Here is a 19,614-nt window from a genome sequence, read left to right on the forward strand (position 1 = left end):
GTGGCAGGTGGCCTCAGCAGTTGTGACGCATGGGCTTAGATGCTCGGCAGCATGTAGGACCTTCTCAGATCAGGGATCAAACTTGTGTCTCCTGCATTGGCAGGCAGACCTTGACCTGTGAGCCACCAGGAAAGTCCTTTAAAAATAATAATAATAATAATTTTATTTATTATAAGTTTTGTTTTAAATAACCCTAAGTATTTTAATGGCAGCCTACTCCAGTACTCTTGCCTGGAAAACCCCATGGACGGAGAAGCCTGGTAGGCTACAGTCCATGGGGTCGCAGAGTCGGACACGACTAAGCGACTGAAGTATTTTAAGGAACTTAACTTTCAGGAAGCATTTAACAGGAGGCTTCCTGTGTGCTGTTTTGGATCTGTCAGGAAACCTTTGGCCCTTATTAATTCCTGAATAGTCAGGAATTAAGAGGAGAGGCACGCCTTTCCCGGGGCTGAGGAATCCAGGCATCTCCTTTGTTAGTTTCTCATTATGGTGATAAGTACCCTCTTCTCTAATAGGGATCGCCTTGTGTTTTGTAAGTCTGGAATTTTAATCTTTATCTTTGCTGAGAATAACTACCTTGTAAGACAGTATATATGCCCACACCATGTTAATTAAACACCTTTGTTCCATCAGAGCTTTGGTCCCCGTGTCTTTCTTTCTTTCTCTCTCTATCTCTCTCTGTCTCTCTATTTCTGGCTGATTCCCTGGAGTGCGGAAGCCGGCTGCATAACCCAGGGAATATTAGCCTCTTTCCTTCTTTCACTCTCTCATCGTTGACTCCGGACCACCAGGTTCCAGTCCACTAAAGGACCAACACTTAACAGGTTAGAATAGTCTTCTATATTTGCCATTTCTGATGCTTCCTTGAAGAACCAAGTTTCCATCTGGTATTATTTCCCTTCAGTCTAAAGAAATTTATGGTATTTGGGGATAAATTCTCTTAATTCGTTTATCTAAAAATGTCATTATTTCACCTCCATTCTTTAAAGGATATTTTTGTTGGCTACGAATTCGAGGTTGAGGTTGAAGGTTTTTGTTTGTTTTTCTACATCATTTTAAGGATACTGACCCACTGTTGTCTTCTGGCCTCCACAGTTTTTGATAAGTCACCAATCATTAAAATTGCTTTTTATCACACAAAATGTGTCATTTTCCCCTCTGGCTTCCAAGATTTTATTTCTATCTTCAAGTTCTAGAGCATGTTTAGGATGTTTCTAATCACGGTTTTCTTCATTTTTTTCCTATTAGAAGTTTGCCAAGATTCTCAAATCAGGATATCATTTACCAAGCTTGGGGAAATAGCCATTACATCTTGAAATATTTAGTATGTCCCATTCTCTCCTCACTCTCCGTTTGGGACTTCATCTACATATATGTAAGGGTATTTTTTTTGTTTGTTTGTTTCCCTGTAATTACATTTGGTACATTTATCTCGTGAATTTTAAATTTCAGCCATTGTGTTTTCAGTTCCAGAATTTTATTTTGGCTTTTCTTTAGTTTCCATTTCTTCCCTGAGTTAAAAAATCTTCATTAATTTGGAGCATATTTTATTTCATTAAGCATAGTTATAATATCTATAATAATATCCTCATTTGCTATTCCAATTTCTGGGTTGGTTGTCTCTTTTCTTGAAATGGGGTCACATTTGCCTTATCTGAATTTTCTTATATTCTAGATATTGTGAGTGATGAAAGAAAGTGAATGTGAAGTCGCTCAGTCATATCCGACTCTTTGTGACCCCATGGACTGTAGCCTACCAGGCTCCTCCCTCCATGGGATTCTCCAGGCAAGAATACTGGAGTGGGTTGCCATTTCCTTCTCCAGGGGATCTTCCCGACTCAGGGATCAAACCCAGGTCTCCTGCATTGCAGGCAGACGCTTTAACCTCTGAGCCACCAGGGAAGCCCATATTGTGAATGATAAATCATGGCAATTCAGGATTCTGTATATTTCTTGGAGTGTTAATGCTTTTGTTTTATCAAGTAATTAACATTGTTGAACTCAAACTTTAAACTCTGCCTCTGTAGTAGCAGCACAAAAGAAAGCTCAGTTCAAAAGACAAAAAGATAGTAGTTGTGTCGTACATGCATGGTTCAGGGGTCAGCCGAGACGAGGGCAGAGTTTATTCACATAATTTTAAGTCCCCCTCTTTGTGTCTCTTTTCTGGGATTCTCCCCTTATTTTCCAGTAGCTGTGGTTGCTATCAGAGAAGGCAATGGCACCCCACTCCAGTGCTCTTGCTTGGAAAATCCTATGGACGGAGGAGCCTGGTAGGCTGCAGTCCATGGGGTCACAAAGAGTCGGACGTGACCGAGCGACTTCACTTTCACTTTTCACTTTCATGCATTGGAGAAGGAAATGGCAACCCACTCCAGTGTTCTTGCCTGGAGAATCCCAGGGACGGGGGAGCCTGGTGGGCTGCCCTCTATGGGGTCGCACAAAGTCGGACACGACTGAAGCGACTTAGCAGCAGCAGCAGTGGTTGCTATAAACTCAGTCTTGTGGTTTTTCATGTTTAGAAAAAAAAAACTGTGTTTTCTCTCAAATTATCTTCCTCTGCCACATCAAATTCTATCTTAGGAGGGTATCATACTTTATTTAATCATTAATTGGCAATTAACTGCTTTATCCAACTTCTCTGTGTTCTGTGATCATTATAGTACACCTTAACTGTGTATCATAGAACAGATTCCTGGAAATAGGAGTGCAGGGTATACTGTCAGATTTACATTTAAAAAGGTTGTACAAACCTAACTACGAAAAGCAGTGTATGGGGTTTTTTTTGCAAACCATGTGTCTCAGCCAAAAAAAAAAGTTTTTTTTTTTTCAAATGTCTAACTGAGAAAATGAAATCCTTTTAAAAAAATAAAATGAAAATGAAAATCATCTCTTTACTATGCTCCTCCTCACCAGAGAGGATGCCCATACCCTTTTTCTCAGAGTATGTATTTCTGTCTTGATTCCGACTTAAATAAATAAACTGTGTGCTCTCCCATAAAAAGAGAGAGAGAGATCTTGCTTTCTACCTCTCTTGCAAACCTGATTATTTAAAATTTTTGATTTAATAGAAAATTTTCTTACTTTTTCCTCTTCTGTATGTTCAGCATCTTTCTCTTTCCACACCTTCAGATTCTAAAAGATGTATGTCTGGAAAGCTCTTTCATCATATATATATGACTCGCTTCTGCTCTCTTCAAGACTGTGTCACCACTAAGTGAGATTGAGCTTACTCCATCACCACTACCATCAAATTTTAAATTGCATTCTCTTACAACTGCATTCCCCTTCTCTGTTTTGTCCTTTGCCATACCACTTGTCACCCTCTGTCATATTCTATACTTTTCTTACAGTTTGAACTGTGTGGGTCCAATTATACATGGATATTTTTCAATAAATATATACAGTACTTCACAATCCATGGTTGGTTGAGTTCTTAGATATGGAGGATTTGGAGGGCCAACTATAGAACTTAAGCATTCTCAGATTTTGGTAACTGTGGCTGGTCCTGGAACCAATCCCCTGTAGGGCAACTATATTTAGATTTACTGCCTGTCTCCCACTCTAGAATTAAGCTCTCTGAGGACGAGATTTCTTTCCTTCTTTTTGTTGACTGCTATGTCCCTAAGATTTATAATAGTGCCCAGCTTATAATATATATGTGATCAAAAGTTCATGAAGAAATAAATGTTTTAAAACTGTTAATATAATAACTAACTCAATGGACATATGCCCTTCCTCTTCTTTATATTGAAGAAATATTTCAAGAACATTTAAAAATATTTTAAAATTTTACTTAAACAATTATTCAGATTAGTGATTCTCAAAGTGTGGTCCCCAGACCAACAGCATCAGAATCTTCTGTAAACTTATTTAAAATGCAAATTCTCAGGCCAGATCACAAACCTACTGAGTCAGAAATTTTGTGGGTTGGGCCCGTTTCTAAAGTCTTTCTAGTTACAAGCCTTCTAGGCCATTGTGATGCATGCCCAACCAACTGTATCATTGATTTGGACCCACATCTGTGTGTCTATTTTCTTTCACTGTTTGCCTCCAGTCATTTCCAAACATTATTTCCTCATTCACTGATGCTAAGTTTTTAATTCATTTTTTACTGCACAGGATGACTTTCAGCATTCATTTTTAATATTCAGGCACACTATACTCTTGACCATCCCAGGTGTGGCACTATTGTGGGTTCTCCAAGAGATGTAGGAAAGTTAATCTAGTCATACATGCAACTGCTTTATTCTTCTAAAAAGTGAGATTTTTTTACAGCTCTAGACAGTGATTAGTTCATTCTGTGTATTGTGCCAGATTTTCATTTGGTAATAAATTACTGATGGAAATGACTTTCAGATTTTATTTTCTTCACCTCAGAGTAAATAAGTTACTTGGTAATGAGTGCATAAGAGTTGATCTTTCAATACATGCACGTGCACATGTACACACAGAAACACAAGTTCTATTTTAAATATTTATACTTTTTAATTCTCAAAAAAAAAAAAAAAAAACAACGAGGTCAGTAAGGCAGCCACTGGGACAGGAAATATTTGCAAAGATAGCCTTTAACCACATATTATTAAGGGTCTATAATTATGGTAGAACAGTACCTATTTACTTGAAATATTTATTGAGAAGTATTGACCATGACTAAAGAAGTCTTTCTTACCAACTCATGTTTATTCTGAGGAAGAAATCAGGTAATGTAGTGAATGTGCTATGAAAAATGTAAAAGACGACATATATATCAAATATTATTATCTTATATTACAAATCCATTTTTTGTCCTTATGTTAGTTTTTTTAGTATAACAACTTACATTTTAGAACAGTTCAGCTGTATTTTTTAATCTATAACTCATAGGAAAAATAGGAAAACAGGTTTCCTGTGCAAACCCAAACTGATAACAGTACCTTCTGGAATGCATGCTTGAGAATATCCTGAGGCCAAGTCTAGATTCCCTCAAAGAGTGCACGGATCCATTCACAAGGTCTGCTATTGGGCAAGAACAGGAAGTAGGGCCATTTCGTGCAGTACATATGAAATCTCAGATTGAGGTACTTGTGTAAAAGCACTTTGAATATGAGATGAAGTGGAATGATTGTTCAGAAAATCCCTTTTATTCAGCTGCAATCACAGTTCATCTTCAGTCTTTAAAATTATAGTAAATAAAAGAGACAGCTCCAAGTAATAGTTGTAATTCATTATTTTAATGAAATAATATGCTTGATAAGAAAAGCCTTTGTGAATTCAATATCAAACTTAATACCATATCCTCATTTATGAATAAGACTAGAAACTTTTACTTAGTCAAATCACATCATAGAGTGGGTTCAGTGAAAATTTTCATTAGTGTTTATTTATACATATTAAAAGGATTTTAATTGTGAAAATAATATATGTACATGATTTTAAAATTTAAGCAGTATACAATAAAAAGGAGATCTCTCTCCCATCCCAGACCTCATTCCTCTACGCCTGTGCCCAAAAGCAACCCCTAAGTTTCTTCTGTATTTTTTCAAACCAATCTATTCACATAAAAAATATGGATATACACACATACATACATACACAAAGATAAATACATGTATACTAACATATTACTACATACACACACACAGACAGACATGCAAACACACACATCCTTCTGTACATACATGGGAACAAACTATATACATAGTTGAGCAACCTGCTTTTTTCACTCAACAATGTATCTTTGATAGCATTCCCTATTGGCACCTGTGTGTCCTCAGCTGATTTCTTTCATTTTCTCTTAATTTTGCGTTAACATTTTTATATAAATAATAATCCTCTTATAAAGTTTTCTGATGATACAAAGACCTGTGTGATAGCATCAAAGATGAAGCTTATACCAACAGTCACAGACGTTTATACATAGCATTAAACAGATATGCAAACTTAATTCTCACATATGGTGCTTAAGGACACAACACTCAAGTCACTCAGGAATTGTCAGAATATGTAATCTGGTTCTCTAGTGTACTGATTAATTTATTAACAATTTTAAAAGCTTTATATTTCAGTCTGAATATATAGATCATTTATAATAATATTTTATATAAAAGGTTTAGTATCAAAATTTAAACTCTCCATCCATTTCTTCTACGTGAAGATTCATTTTCAAATTCTCTCATGTGTAACAAGGTGTGACTTCTTATTAAAGGCTTTCTAACATCCTTTAAGTCCAGAATACTTATAAGTTTAAATAAAACCTTTTGTTGAGATTTCCCACACTAATTTCACTCATGAGATTTCCCTTCTGAATGAGTTTTCATATGCTTGGTAAGGGATGCATTTTGTTTGAAGGCTTTTCCACATTCATTACATTCATAAGGTTTCTCTCCAGTGTGGGATCTCTGATGTATTACAAGTTGTGACTTTGCGTTGAAGGCTTTCCCACATTCATTACATTCGTAGGGTTTCTCCCCTGTATGAGTTCTCTGATGTACAATGAGGTGTGACTTTTGGCTAAAAGCTTTCCCGCATTCACCACATTCAAAGGGTTTCTCCCCAGTATGAACTCTCTGATGTTGAGTAAGACCTTCAATTTGTTTGAAGGCCTTCCCACACTGATTGCATTCAAATGGACTTTCACCTGTATGAGTTCTCATATGGTAAGTAAGAGATGAGCTATGTCCGAAGGCTTTTCCACATTCATTACATTTATAGGGCTTCTCTTTAGTATGAGTTCTTTGATGTATAATGAGGTGTGACTTCTTGCTGAAAGCTTTCCCACATTCATTACATTCAAACGGTTTCTCACCTGTATGGATTCTCATATGTTTAGTAAGGGATGAACTATACTTAAAGGCTTTTCCACATTCATTACATTCATATGGTATTTCACCTGTATGTGTTCTCACATGTTCAGTAAGAGATGAGTTATACCTAAAAGACTTCCCACATTCCTTACATTCATAGGGCTTCTCACCTGTATGAGATCTCACATGTTGCATAAGGTTTGAGCTATGTCTGAATGTTTTCCCACATTCGGTACATTCATAGGGCTTTTCCCCAGTATGAACTCTCAGATGGTCGGTGAGAGCATGTTTATGACCATGGGCTTTGCCACACTGAACACACTCATATGGTTTTTCTCCAGTATGAGTTCTCTGGTGTACAACAAGGTGTGATTTTTGGCTAAAGGCTATCCCACATTCATTGCATTCATATGGTTTTTCCCCTGTATGAATTCTCTGATGGTCAACAAGTCCTTGTTTATGGCTGAGAACCTTCCCACATTCATTACATTCATACGGTTTCACTTTATTCTGAGTTTTTTCATGCTTAGTAAGGGATGAGCAATGGCTGGGTGATTTCTCATGTTCTTCTCCAGTTTGAATTTTGTCCTGTTCAGCATATTTCTTGCCAGTTTGAGTTTTGTCAGGCCCATTAGATGAGCTATAGGTAGATGATTTCTCACATTTTTTTCCAGTTTGATTTTTGTCTTTCTTTGTATCAGATAAGATATGGCTGAATGATTTCCTATGCTCTTTAGCTATATCAGATTTCTTTTCTGCACAGTTTCTTATGTCACCAGATAAGTCTAAATTCTTTCCATGTGAATCAAATTTAAGAAGCTTTTTTTTTGAAGGAATATATTTTGTACTCACATTTTTTTTCCGCAATGAACTACGTTCATGGCTCTTTTTCTTAGTCAGAGTTGTTCTCTTGAATGCAACTTCCCTAAGGATTTTGTTTTGAGATTTCTGGTGGTTCTTTAGCCAGTCATCATCTTGATGGACTTCTTCTAAAGTGAAATTCAATGAGACACTTTTGTGAATCTTTGTGCTCTCATATTTTGGGATACAACTTATAAAGAAATGCCATGTTGTGGGGTTGAATCTTTATTTGAACCTAGTATCCTAAAGGTCTTGGAAAAGACCCTGATCCTGGGAAAGATTGAGGGCAGGAGGAGAAGGGGATGACAGAAAATGAGATGGCTGGATAGCATCACCGAATCAATGGACATGAGTTTGCGCAAACTCCAGGAGATAGTGAAGGACAGGGAAGTCTGGCATGCTGCAATCCATGGGGTAACAAAGAGTCAGACATGACTTAGCAACTGAACAACAACAACAACAAATTTTCCTAAAGTGAATGAAATATCAAGTGCAAATATTCCTGTCATTTTGGACTTGAGGGGAAAAGTGCTGTAGTAAAGACAGAAAAAGAAAATTGGCAATAGTGATTAGAAAAAACTTTGACTGTTTATAAACATGACCTTGCAACCTGGGATAAAAGATGAAATAAACACAAAAAGCAGCAAAAAAAAAAAAAAAAAAAGAGATGAAGCTAAAAGAGCTTGTAATTTTAGCTGACACTTTTTGAAGTCTCTCCTCAGCCCAAACTTCCCAGAATTAATAACTGCAAATCCATGCATAGAGCTTGTTTCCAACAGCCTATACTATATTCATCCAAATCTCCATAGTCACAGTCAGGGACAGCAGGCTCAAGCCAAGATGTCCAATAAGAGTATACCTTGTAAAAATCTGGACTCTAGTCAGTTTCCACTGGGTGCTAAATTTTAAAATGATATAAGACAACTATTATAAACCCATATCTTTCCTATGTAAACAGAAAGTTCATCAGCACAAAGAATAAAGCATATATCCACAGAAAAGCAGAGATGTAAGATGTGTCCTCAAAGAGATCATTTACATAATCCCAACTCCTAATGGCTTTCTAGTACTGGCTCTAGTCCCTGGCTGAAGTACCATCCCTTAGGTTACAAAAGGCCTTATGATAAATTCCTCCATTTACTTAGGATAGCACAAGTAAAATTTTGTTATTGCTCCTCAAAGAGCCAAAATAAGAGAAAATAAGTAAGCTCATCAAAGAGTACTGAATATAGGTGACTGAGGGATTAAGTAGAAAATGATGTTCTACTGCTCCCACCTATGATTAATATAATAATGACATTCCTGTACTAAAACACATCTGAGTCTTACGTTAAAGAATGTCTGACTCTTTGCAACCCTATGGACTGGAGCCCACCAGGCTGGTCTGTCCATGGGATCCTCCAGACAAGAGTACTGGATTGGGTTGCCATTCCCTCTCCACGGGTTCTTCCCAACCCAGGGACTGAACTCGTGTCATCTGCATTTCCTGCATTGCAGGCAGATTCTTTACCACTAAGCTCCTTCTCTGACTTACCTGATAATTTTACCATATTATAAAATTCACAGTAATGAGATTGGCAAATAAACCTTATGACACTGGATTTGCAATGTACACAAATACTTGTTTTCCAATAGTTTGCTGTGGAGCATACCTTCCTGTCACTCTAATTGCCAATTATAAATTTTAAGCTAATTCCCAACTCTAAGCAATTGCTCACATTCTTTCCTCCATACACTATACAAGTGTACATTTTGAGCTATCTTCTCAACCCAGGCTTCTGTTCTCTGAGATCAAACTCAAACTGACGTAAGCAGCCACGTTTTTAGAATATGATCCAACTTCTGGTTGCAAGCAACTGATTGGACAACAGTAAACATCAATCCTAGCTATCCAGCAATTTTCCTAAGAACTTAGAATTGAAGCTTGAAGACTTCTGTTAGCTAGATGTGGACATTCCATATGTAAAAACCAAACAACTTAGGGGCTAGGACCACCATTTTGGGGGCGGCCTTTATCAACTATGAACATGGGAAAACAGAAAAAGCTTCAGGATAGGAATTAAAGAGACTCAAAAGGAGAAACAGATATAAGAGTCTCCAAGATTTCAGGAAAAAAAAAAAAAACAGATATATGAGTCCCCATGATTTGCATTCCATGGCGTCACAAAGAGTCAGACACAACTGAGCAACTGAACTGAACTGAATAGCCCCCAAATTAGCAGAATATCCACAATATCTTTTTAAGTTTCTTCTAACTCTGAATTTTCAAGATTCCATGAATTTCTCAAGGCCAGAGGGACCAGTGTGTCAAATGACAAATGAAGAGAATTCATAGCTTTTGATTCATCCATTCATGGCCCCAGTTTTGGCCATCTTCACTTTTCTTGCTGATGCTTGGGGTGACAACTGAAACTATTCCTAAGTCATTTAATACATGCATTTCTGTCATTGCTACAGTGACTCTATTCTTGGTTCAAGTTCTTACTATTATCCTCGGAGGTTCTTCAAAGAAGGACTATTTTTTATTCCCTGCAATGATTGCTGGTTCTAGTGAGTTCCATGCTTCGGTTTCTGAAGTTTCAGTCATTTTAGCTTAAAATTTATGTCTTAATTACTGTCTCAAATTCAGGACAGGTTTATAGCCTTAATTACATGCTCTGCCAGACCAGAGTCCCCTAGTATTATCCTACCATTATACCAGATAACTAGTTAAGAGTCTCCTCTCCTCCCTCATGGTAAATTTCTCTTGTGGTGATATATATCTTTTCCAATTGTCAATTGGGACCAGCCAAATCATCATTATAAGAGGTTCTTATAATATTACACCTCAAGAGGAAAGGTTTGAGTTTTGATCCCTTTCTTCCCAGAAGGCGATTTGCCTCCATCTCTCCTAGCATCTTTGGGCATTGGAAGATACAGCCTTTGTCATGCCACAGAAAAGTTCTTTTTATACTCTTTCTCTCAGGATGCTTGCATCACTCAAAATTTCCTAAAGGAAAAAGCAGCTGGCAACTCCAGTTCTTCCTACTGTATCTATACCACTACTTTATACATACTTATAAAAATTGATCTACTCTATGGGAACAAATCTCTTAAAAGTTCTCCATAAAAGCAATCTCTTAAAAGTTCTCCATAAAAGCAATGGTATTTCCCAGTCATATATATTCAAACACCATAACTCCTTTCTGTTTGAACCCAGTTTTTACTTTATCCATGTGATGTTCTTTCACTACTAAAATGACTATTTACTTTTTCCTGAAATAGTAACAGACTTTATTTCTTTGGGTTCCAAAATCACCACAGATGGTAACTGCAGCCATGAAATCGAAAGACGTTTGCTCCTTGGAAGATAAGTTATGAACAACCTAGACAGCTTATTAAAAAGCAGAGACAGTACTTTGCCAACAAAGGCAAAAGCTATGTCTTTTGCTAGTCAAAGCTATGGTTTTCCTCGTAGTCATGTATGGATGTGAGAGCTGGACCATAAAGAAAGCTGAGCACTGAAGAATTGATGCTTTTGAACTGTGGTGTTGGAGAAGACTCTTGAGAGTCCCTGGGACAGGAAGGAGATTCGACCAGTCCATCCTAAAGGAGATCAGTCCTGAATATTCAGTGGAAGGACTGATGCTGAAGCTGAAACTCCAAAACTCTGGCCACCTGATGGGAAGAACTGACTAATTTGAAAAAACCCTGATGAGCTGGGAAAGACTGAAGGCAGGAAGAGAAGGGGATGACAGAGGATGAGATGGTTGGATGGCATCACCAACTCGATGGACATGAGTTTGAGTAAGCTCTGGGAGTTGGTGAAGGACAGGGAGGCCTGGTGTGCTGCAGTCCATGGGGTTGCAAAAAGTCGGACATGACTGAGCAACTGAATTGAACTTAACTGAACTGCAACGGTTAGGGAGGAAATGGAAATAATGATGGTGGTATAGACCATGGGTCTAGAGCATTTCACAGAGAACATGGGGAAATGGAAAGTAATGAGGGGCAGGAGCATCACGCCAAGAGATTTGGAAAGAGGACAGATTTAAGAATGTCTGAATACCTAAGGAGAGAAATTTGATAATATGGGGTCTCAGAGTGTGGGTGAACAAAGGGAGAAAATCTGGGGATATTAGGAAAAGGGGGATAATTTTTAAAAGCATTGCTTTAGAGAGGTAAAGGCTCCCCTCATAGCTCAGTCAGTAAAGAATCTGCCTGCAATGCAGGAGATTTGGTTTCAATTCCTGGGTCAGGAAGATCCCCTGGAGAAGGAAATGGCAACCTACTCCAGTATTCTTGTCTGGAGAATCCCATGGACAGAGGATCTTGGCAGGCTGTAGTCCATGGGGTTGCAAGAGTAAGCAGGAATGGGATTAGCTAAGCAAACAGTTAAAAGGGTTCACTGCCCTTTCTCAAAACTGAGCAATGGGAAGCCTAGATGAGGAAGGATGGCGATATATGGATGGGTCAGTTGGGCATCTGATTGGTACCCAAGGTTTAGAGCTCTGTTTTTCACCGTTTTTCCTAACATCACCCAAGTAGTGTAGCAGACTGCGTTAGTGCTCCTTGTGGATTACTCCCCCCAGCCCCCCTGCCTGACCATTTAATCCTCCCACTCCTACCCAGTTGAATTTGGGAGTGGAAAGGTGACCTGCTCTGACTAAAGGACCAATAAAATATTAAGAAGAAAGAGATATCTACCACATCCAGTGATTTTTAACTCATCATATGGTTCCATTCCTCCTTCTTTCCCTCTGTAATGAGATCAGAATTTGCCAAATAGGGACTGCGCTTTCAGTGTAGGTCACAAGATAATGTGGGAAAGGACTGCAGCTTGAGCAAGAAACAAATCTTTCTTTTTGTAGGCCACTAAGATTTGGGGAGGTGGGGGGGGGGGTCTTTCTTTAATGGGCATAACTCAGCCTAAGTTGACTGATACAAGTGGTATAAGCAAATTCCCGTAAATCACACTGGCTCACAACTATAGTGAATCTCATACAAGGACCTCCCATGTGGACAGGGTCACAGAAGGAAGAGATATTAGAATCTCCAAGGTTAGAGAATCTTTGTAGTTTGAACTCCTATTCCCTCGGGAGATTTTTATATTCTTCTACTGCTACTTCCCGCTTAAGAAAGAAGGGTCTAGGACCTTTAAGAAGAATTTCAGAACAAATTTTCTTTGAAGAAGAAACCAAGAAGGTGTCAAACCCAGGCACATATGGTTAATTAGTATATGACAAAGGAGACAAGAATGTACAATGGAGAAAAGAGAGTCTTTTCAATAAGTGGTACTGGGGAAACTGGACAGATACATGTAAAAGAATGAATTTAGAACATCTTTAACAGCACATACAAAAATAAACTCAAAATGGGAAGAAGACCAAGTCCTATAAAACTCCTGGAGGAAAACACAGGCAGAACACTCTTTGACATACTGCAGTGATCTCTTTTTGGACTTTCTCCTAGAGTATTGGAAATAAAACCAAAAATATAAACAAAAGGGACCAAATTAAAAGCTTTTGCACAACAAAGGAAACCATAAATAAAACAAAAAGACAACCTACGGAATTGGAGAAAATTTTTGCAAATGACGTGACTGACAAGGGCTTAATCTGCAAAATATACAAATAGCTCATATAGCTCAACATCAAAAAAAAAAACCACAAACAACCCAATCAAAAAAAAAGGACAGAAGATCTAAATAGACATTTCTCCAAAAAATACACACAGGTGGCATACGAAAAGATCCTTAACACCACTAATTATTACAGAAATTCAAATCAAAATCACAGTGAGGTATCACCTCACACCAGTGAGAATGGCCATCATCAAAAAAATCTACAAATAACAAATACTAGAGAGGATGTTGCGAAAAAGGAACCCTCCAACACTGTTAGTGGGAATGTAAATTGGTACAGCCATTAGGAAAACTATATGGAAGTTTCTTAAGAAACTAAAAATAGAGCTACCATGTGATCCTGTAGTCCCACTCCTGGGCATACATCTAGAGAAAGACACAGTGAGAAAAGATACATGTACCTCAATGTTCACTGCAGCACTATTTACAATAGCCAAGACATGAAAGCACCTAAATTCCCATCAACAGATGAATAGACAAAGAAGATGTGGTATATTTAGACAACAGAATATTACTCATCCAATAAAAAGAATGAAATAATGCCATTTGTGGCAACGTGGATGGACCTAGAGATTATCATACTAAGTGAAGTAAACCAGACAGAGAAAGACAAACATCATCTGATACTGCTTATATGTGGAATCTAAAAAAAAAGATACAAATGAACTATACAAAACATAAATAGACCTTCAGACCAAAGGGGAAGGGAGGGGTGGATAATTTAGGAATTTGGAATTAACATAAATATACTACTATATATAATATAGAAAACCAACAAGGACCTACTATATAGCACAGGGAACTTTACTCAATAATTTGTAATAACCTATAAGGGAAAAGAATCTTTAAAATATATATATATATATATATATATATATATACACACAAATATATATATGATAACTGAATTGCTTTGGTGTACACCTGAAACTAACACAACATGGTAAATCAACTATACTTCAGTAGAAAGAAAAGATATATATATTTTTTTAAGTAAATAATAAAAGCATGGGAGAAAGAAAGAATTCCAAAGTTATCATGAAGAAACTAGGAACTCACTTCCATTGGCTCCTGTTTCCTTGGTTCTTGCTATTTCACTCCAGCCACCTTGTTTGGGTCTCTTCCCCTTCCCTAGCCACGGCTCTTCTCCTTTTTCCAACTTGGATATCATGTCTGGTTTGAGAGCCTGATACCCTACTCATGAGAAAAGACAGACATTGAGTGTGAGAACAATATCCCAGAAATCAATCCCTAACATCTGAATTTCAGAGCTTGTAAAGGATAAAAGAATATGTCACTTCAGAAACTTCACAGTGCAATGCCCATGTACCCCATCTGAGTAGATCCTCCATTTTCAAGGCAGGAGCACACATATTCTGCCTAGTATCCAAAGGGATTACAACTCTTTGATTCATAAAAGTCGAGGATAAACTTATCAAGGGCATCAGAGAGAAGGCATCACAGTAAGTATATTTTGAATGACAAAGGAACTGTCCTTACCCATTGAGGCTAGGTTGCTGTAATTCTCCAGCATCACATCCTTGTACAGGCTTTTCTGAGCAGGATCTAGTTGCTCCCATTCCTTCCTAGTAAAAGCCATAGTCACATCATTGAATGTTACCGATCCCTGTAAAATAGCACATTCCTAGTTCAGTCTAATGTTATCCACATCAGTGAGAGATTTGGAGATAATAATGACTTGTTCTTACCTTGTCCATTCACTGTCGATCATAAAGTTATTTTTTTACTCATTTTTGTTTTTGAGAGACAAAAACCACATTAAGAAATGTCCCTATAATGGAATGAATGTTTGTGTCCCTCCAATTCATGATTGAAACCTTGCCCTCCAATGTGATGATATTAGGAGACAGGGCCTTTGGGAGAAAATTAGAATTAGATGAGGTCATGAGAGTGGGGTTTTCATGAATGGGAATAGTGCCCTTATAAGAGTTATGACAGAGCATGCGTCCTCTCTTTGCTCTTTCTGCCAAGTAAGGATCTAATGAGAAGTCTGAAACCTGGAAGAGGGCCGTCACCAGATCCCAAAGAGCTCTCAGACATGCAGCCTCCAGAACTGTCAGAAATCAACTTCTGCTGTTTCTAAGTCATTCAGTCTAAGGTACTTTGAAAAATACCATATGATTATCAGAGAGAAAGACAATTACAACAAACAAACAAACATTATAATCAGTCTTCATCTTTATAACTAAACACTACGGATTTAGAGTTCTGAGGTAGAAGAACTGAGACCCTCGGTTTTTATGAGCAGTCAAAAAATCAGTTATGTTTGGAAGCAAAAGATATTTAGGCATGTAAGGATTTGGAAAGTATATTACCCATGAACTTTAAAAATAAAGAGAAGACGGGAGGGAGAAATCAGGAATGTGGTATGAAGAGGAGAGAGAGAAGAGGAATCATTTTTAAAAGAAGGAAAATAGGATCAGAATAATTTTGAGATTGGGAAAGACTTAATAATATACAACAGAGAACTATGAATAATAAAGCCAGTAAAATGTCTAGTTACATCCAAGTCACTTGATAAACTTTCTTGTGCAGTTGTTATAAAAATATCCTTGGACTTCCTGGTGGTCCGGTGGTAAAGAATCTGCCTCCCAATGCAGGGGACACAGGATTGCTCCCTGATCCAGTAAGATCCCACATGCCACAGGACAACTAAGCCCATGTGCTCCAACTACCAAGCCCACACTCTGGAGCCAGAGAGCCCCAACTACTGAAACTCACATGCCCTAGAGCCCATGTTCCTCAAAAAGAAAAGCCACCTCAGTGAGAAGCCCATGCACTGAAACGAGAGAGCAGCCCCTGATCACTGCAACTAGAGAAAGCCTTCAAGCGCCATGAAGACCCAGTGCAGCCAAAATAAATTAATTAATTAAAAAAAAATTTAATCCCTAAAATCAAGAGGTATGATGTAAGAAAAATAAGCAGACAAAAGATTGGTTGTGGGTGGGAAGAAGGAATTAAATAAAGCATGTTAAAGTTCTCCTCTTATTAGGTAGCTACTGTAGAATTTTGAAGCTAATAAATATGTATTCAAACATGTCTGTTTAACATTTAAAGATCACCCCCACTGCCATAAACCACCAATCAATTAGCTGCATGTGTCACCAATCTCTTGAGCTCACAAACTTGCAGTCACTGATTCCTATAACTCCTGTCATTAGTTGTTACTGGCTTCCCAATCACTGAGCCAGCATGGTCCTTCCTAATTCCAAAATGACTGTTCCCAGCAAACCTTCCAATTACTAACAGCAACAGATCTCCACAGTTACTTGCCTTCATAAACACTCTGATCATATACTGTCACAGGTTCCTCAACTATTGATACCAGTGGAACATATTAATCTCCACCTCAGATATGACCCCCAAATACTATCAATCCCCAATCATTGACACCAACAGAAGCCTCACACAGTGGCCTTTACAGAAACCCTAACCACTGCCAATAAACTCCACTACATACACCCTTTTTAGCTATTTTCTTCACCTGCTTGCTTTTTTAAATTTAATATTTATTTATTTGTCTGCATCAGGTCTTAGTTGCAGCATGTGGGATCTAGTTCCCTGACCAGAGATCAAACCCCGGGTCCTCTGCATTGGAAGCATGGAGTTATAGCCACTGGACCACCAGGGACGTTCCATCGCCTGCTTGCTTCAACCAAAACCTACCTGTCACCTGAGGATGCTGCTCCCTTACAGTGTTCCCCAATAAAAGTTGTTTCCCCACCTCCACCCCAATCTTAGAGCCTTAAGATGCATCAAATTACACTTTCAACTGTTTTTCATTCATCCTTCAAAACCCCTATCTTGTTTAGAGTATCACCAGGCTTTAACCCATTAACATTCTGGTTCAATGATTCACTAGAAGGACTCACAGGGCTCAGCATATAGCTGTACTTATAGCTACGATTTAGAACAGCAAAGAATTCAAAGCAAAATAAACTAAGGAAAAAGGAGCATGATGTGAAGTCCAGAGGAAGCCAGGAACAAATTTCTAAGAGTCCTCTCCTAGGAGGGAGCTTCCCTGGTGACTCAGACAATAAAGAATTTGCCTGCAACATAGGAGACCTGGGTTCAATCCCTGGGTCGGGAAGATCCCCTGGAGGAGGAAATGGCAAGCCACTCCAGTATTCTTGCCTGGAGAATCCCCATGGACAGCGGAGCCTGGCAGGCTACAGTCTATAGCGTGGCAAAGAGTCAGACAGGACTGAAGTGACTTAGCATGCCTTTCTACTGGGTCATCCTCACTGACACACACAGTTGTCTCATTCATCTGAGGAAAATCCTCTCTTAATCTCATGTCCCATCCAATATCCATTTCTTTGCTCCCCTTATCAGCAAAACTCTTAAAGTTGTCTATACTTGCTGTCTCTACTCTATTACCTCCCATTCTTTAACTCTCCCAGCAGATTTTACCCCTGTCATTCCACTTGAAGAACTCTAATCAAGCAAAATAACCATGGAAGTGCAACTTGCCAAAGTCAAATTCTCTGTAGTCATACTCTGGGGACTGGGTACTCCCATTGCCTTGAAAACCCTGATGCTTCTTTGACAACACATTTAACACAGTTTTCCTCCTACCTTAGTGGTTACCTCCTACCGCCTACCTCATTCTTCTTCTCCTCCTCCCCTCTCCCTATCCTCCTCCTTCTCCTCCACCAGAACTCAAAACATCAGATTGACCCAGAACTCTTGACTTTTTGCCCTCTTTTCTCCCCTATCTGTCATCTCTTCCTAGATGTTTTCATTCAATCTTATGACTTTAAATGCCATCTTTACGTTGATCCCTTTCAAATGAGGATTCTTCAGTCTAAGTCTCTCCTAAGTTCTAGATTCATATATCTAACAGTTAGTTAACATCTCTACTTGAACATGTATGTAATGGGCTTCCTGCCACTGTTCAAACAGAATTATGGCTTATCCACCCTGGCTCTCCTTTAAGCCATCAAATCAGGTCTTCTCCCACACAACCCTTTCTCAGAAAATGGAATCTACCTGTTCCAAAAAGCCTAGGTGTAAATTTTGATTCTTCTTTTCCCTCTTGTTCCATATCATCAGTAAGTCCTACTGGTTCATCTCCAGGCATGTTCTAATTCTGATTTTTCATTTCACCTGTAAACCCCAATCATCATCTCTTACCTTTACCTACTGCAATAACAACTAACTCACCTGCCTGCACCTCTGCACTCAGACGGGAACGATTCCACCTCTAACCACCACAGACACTGTAACTGCGGCCTCCCGCAGACATTCCCATCTGCGACCCCCACAGACCTCCCCAATCTCTGACACACCCCAAAGCCCTTATTTCTGATCCCCGCGGCCTTCCAAACTCCGACTGCCGCAGGCCCCGCCTCGCCACCACTGTCCCGCAGATCCCTCAAACAGCGATTTCCTTAAACTGCGGACAGCCCTCTAGCACTATTCCTTAACTCCCTGAGGATGCTAAGCTCACCCTCCCGCCGCTGCAAGAGGCCCTTCAGCATCGACTCCAATTCCCAAATCTCCTATCTCACAAACTACAGTAACCCTCCAGCCACTGATGCCCCGTTAAACCACAGCTGACCGCCAGACCACCCTGCCCCGTCCTCGCGCTCACCGCAGCGCTGCCGCCGGGCTCCGACACAGCCATCTCCGCAAAACACTCGGCCTCTTCGGCTGTCCCTGCACTCCTCCTCCGGCCCACGGTCGCCGGCTTTGTCGGGAACTGGGCGCAGGCGGTCGCCGACATGGCGACCACCCGGAGGGCGGCCTCGGCCGGTCGGGCAGCTGCGATGGCGGCGCCCTTGGGTCTGGGTCATGGGCGCGGCCATGTTGACTGAGGCGCCGCCGTACAGCGGAGACCCGGCTGTTGCGGAAGGTTTGGAGGCCCGTGGCCCGGATGATGAGATGCCGCTGGCAGAAACCGGGCTCGCAGAGGGCTGCTTGCAGGGTGCTTCACTGTGCGTGACACCCCAGTCCCGCTACTCGGAGGTTTCGGTTCTTGAGGACAGAATGTGGAGTTGCTTTTCCCAGTCACTGCAGCCAGCTGCGGGGAAACCAGGAATTGCCGACTATCGCAGACTCCAGAGAGCTGCGATAATGAGAGAAACTGGAGGGAGAAAAAGGAAATGCCCAGTCGGGCAGATGCCGTAGATGTTTTAGAGAGAGAGAACGCTAATCTTGGAAATTTATTTCATTTATGTTATGAGAGCACTGAGAAAAAAATGACTCACCGAATTAAGTGAACACATCGCTCCTCAGTGAGAGCCAGACTTCGATGGGGATGTTTCAGTCCAATATTGTAATCAAGCAATTGGAGTAGAAATAATTTCTCATTGGGCCATT

General features: G+C 39.5%; 1 protein-coding gene across 1 annotated transcript; it reads right to left on the reverse strand.

The window, feature by feature from the left end:
* Nucleotides 1-4,661: 4,661 nt before the first annotated feature.
* Nucleotides 4,662-19,039, reverse strand: ZFP37 (ZFP37 zinc finger protein). The gene is made up of 4 exons (XM_065946886.1): nt 18,887-19,039; nt 14,770-14,896; nt 14,329-14,463; nt 4,662-7,774 (listed from the first exon to the last, which is right to left on the reverse strand). The coding sequence occupies exons 1-4, from the start codon at nt 19,016-19,018 to the stop codon at nt 6,264-6,266; spliced, it is 1,905 nt and encodes a 634-aa protein (XP_065802958.1). The 5' UTR covers nt 19,019-19,039; the 3' UTR covers nt 4,662-6,263.
* Nucleotides 19,040-19,614: the final 575 nt, after the last annotated feature.

The sequence above is a fragment of the Muntiacus reevesi genome, chromosome 10, assembly GCF_963930625.1.
Source record: "Muntiacus reevesi chromosome 10, mMunRee1.1, whole genome shotgun sequence".
In the NCBI taxonomy this organism is placed as follows: domain Eukaryota; kingdom Metazoa; phylum Chordata; class Mammalia; order Artiodactyla; family Cervidae; genus Muntiacus; species Muntiacus reevesi.

What these genes read in the sequence shown, in the direction of transcription:
- ZFP37 (XM_065946886.1), bottom strand. Translation starts at nt 19,018, where the DNA reads ATGTCGGCGACCGCCTGCGCCCAGTTCCCGACAAAGCCGGCGACCGTG. An exon ending in AGCCCGGCGGCAGCGCTGCG is followed by an intron (nt 14,897 to 18,886) that starts GTGAGCGCGAGG and finishes GCTATTTTACAG; the next exon opens with GGATCGGTAACATTCAATGA. An exon ending in CAGCAACCTAGCCTCAATGG is followed by an intron (nt 14,464 to 14,769) that starts GTAAGGACAGTT and finishes TCTCATGAGTAG; the next exon opens with GGTATCAGGCTCTCAAACCA.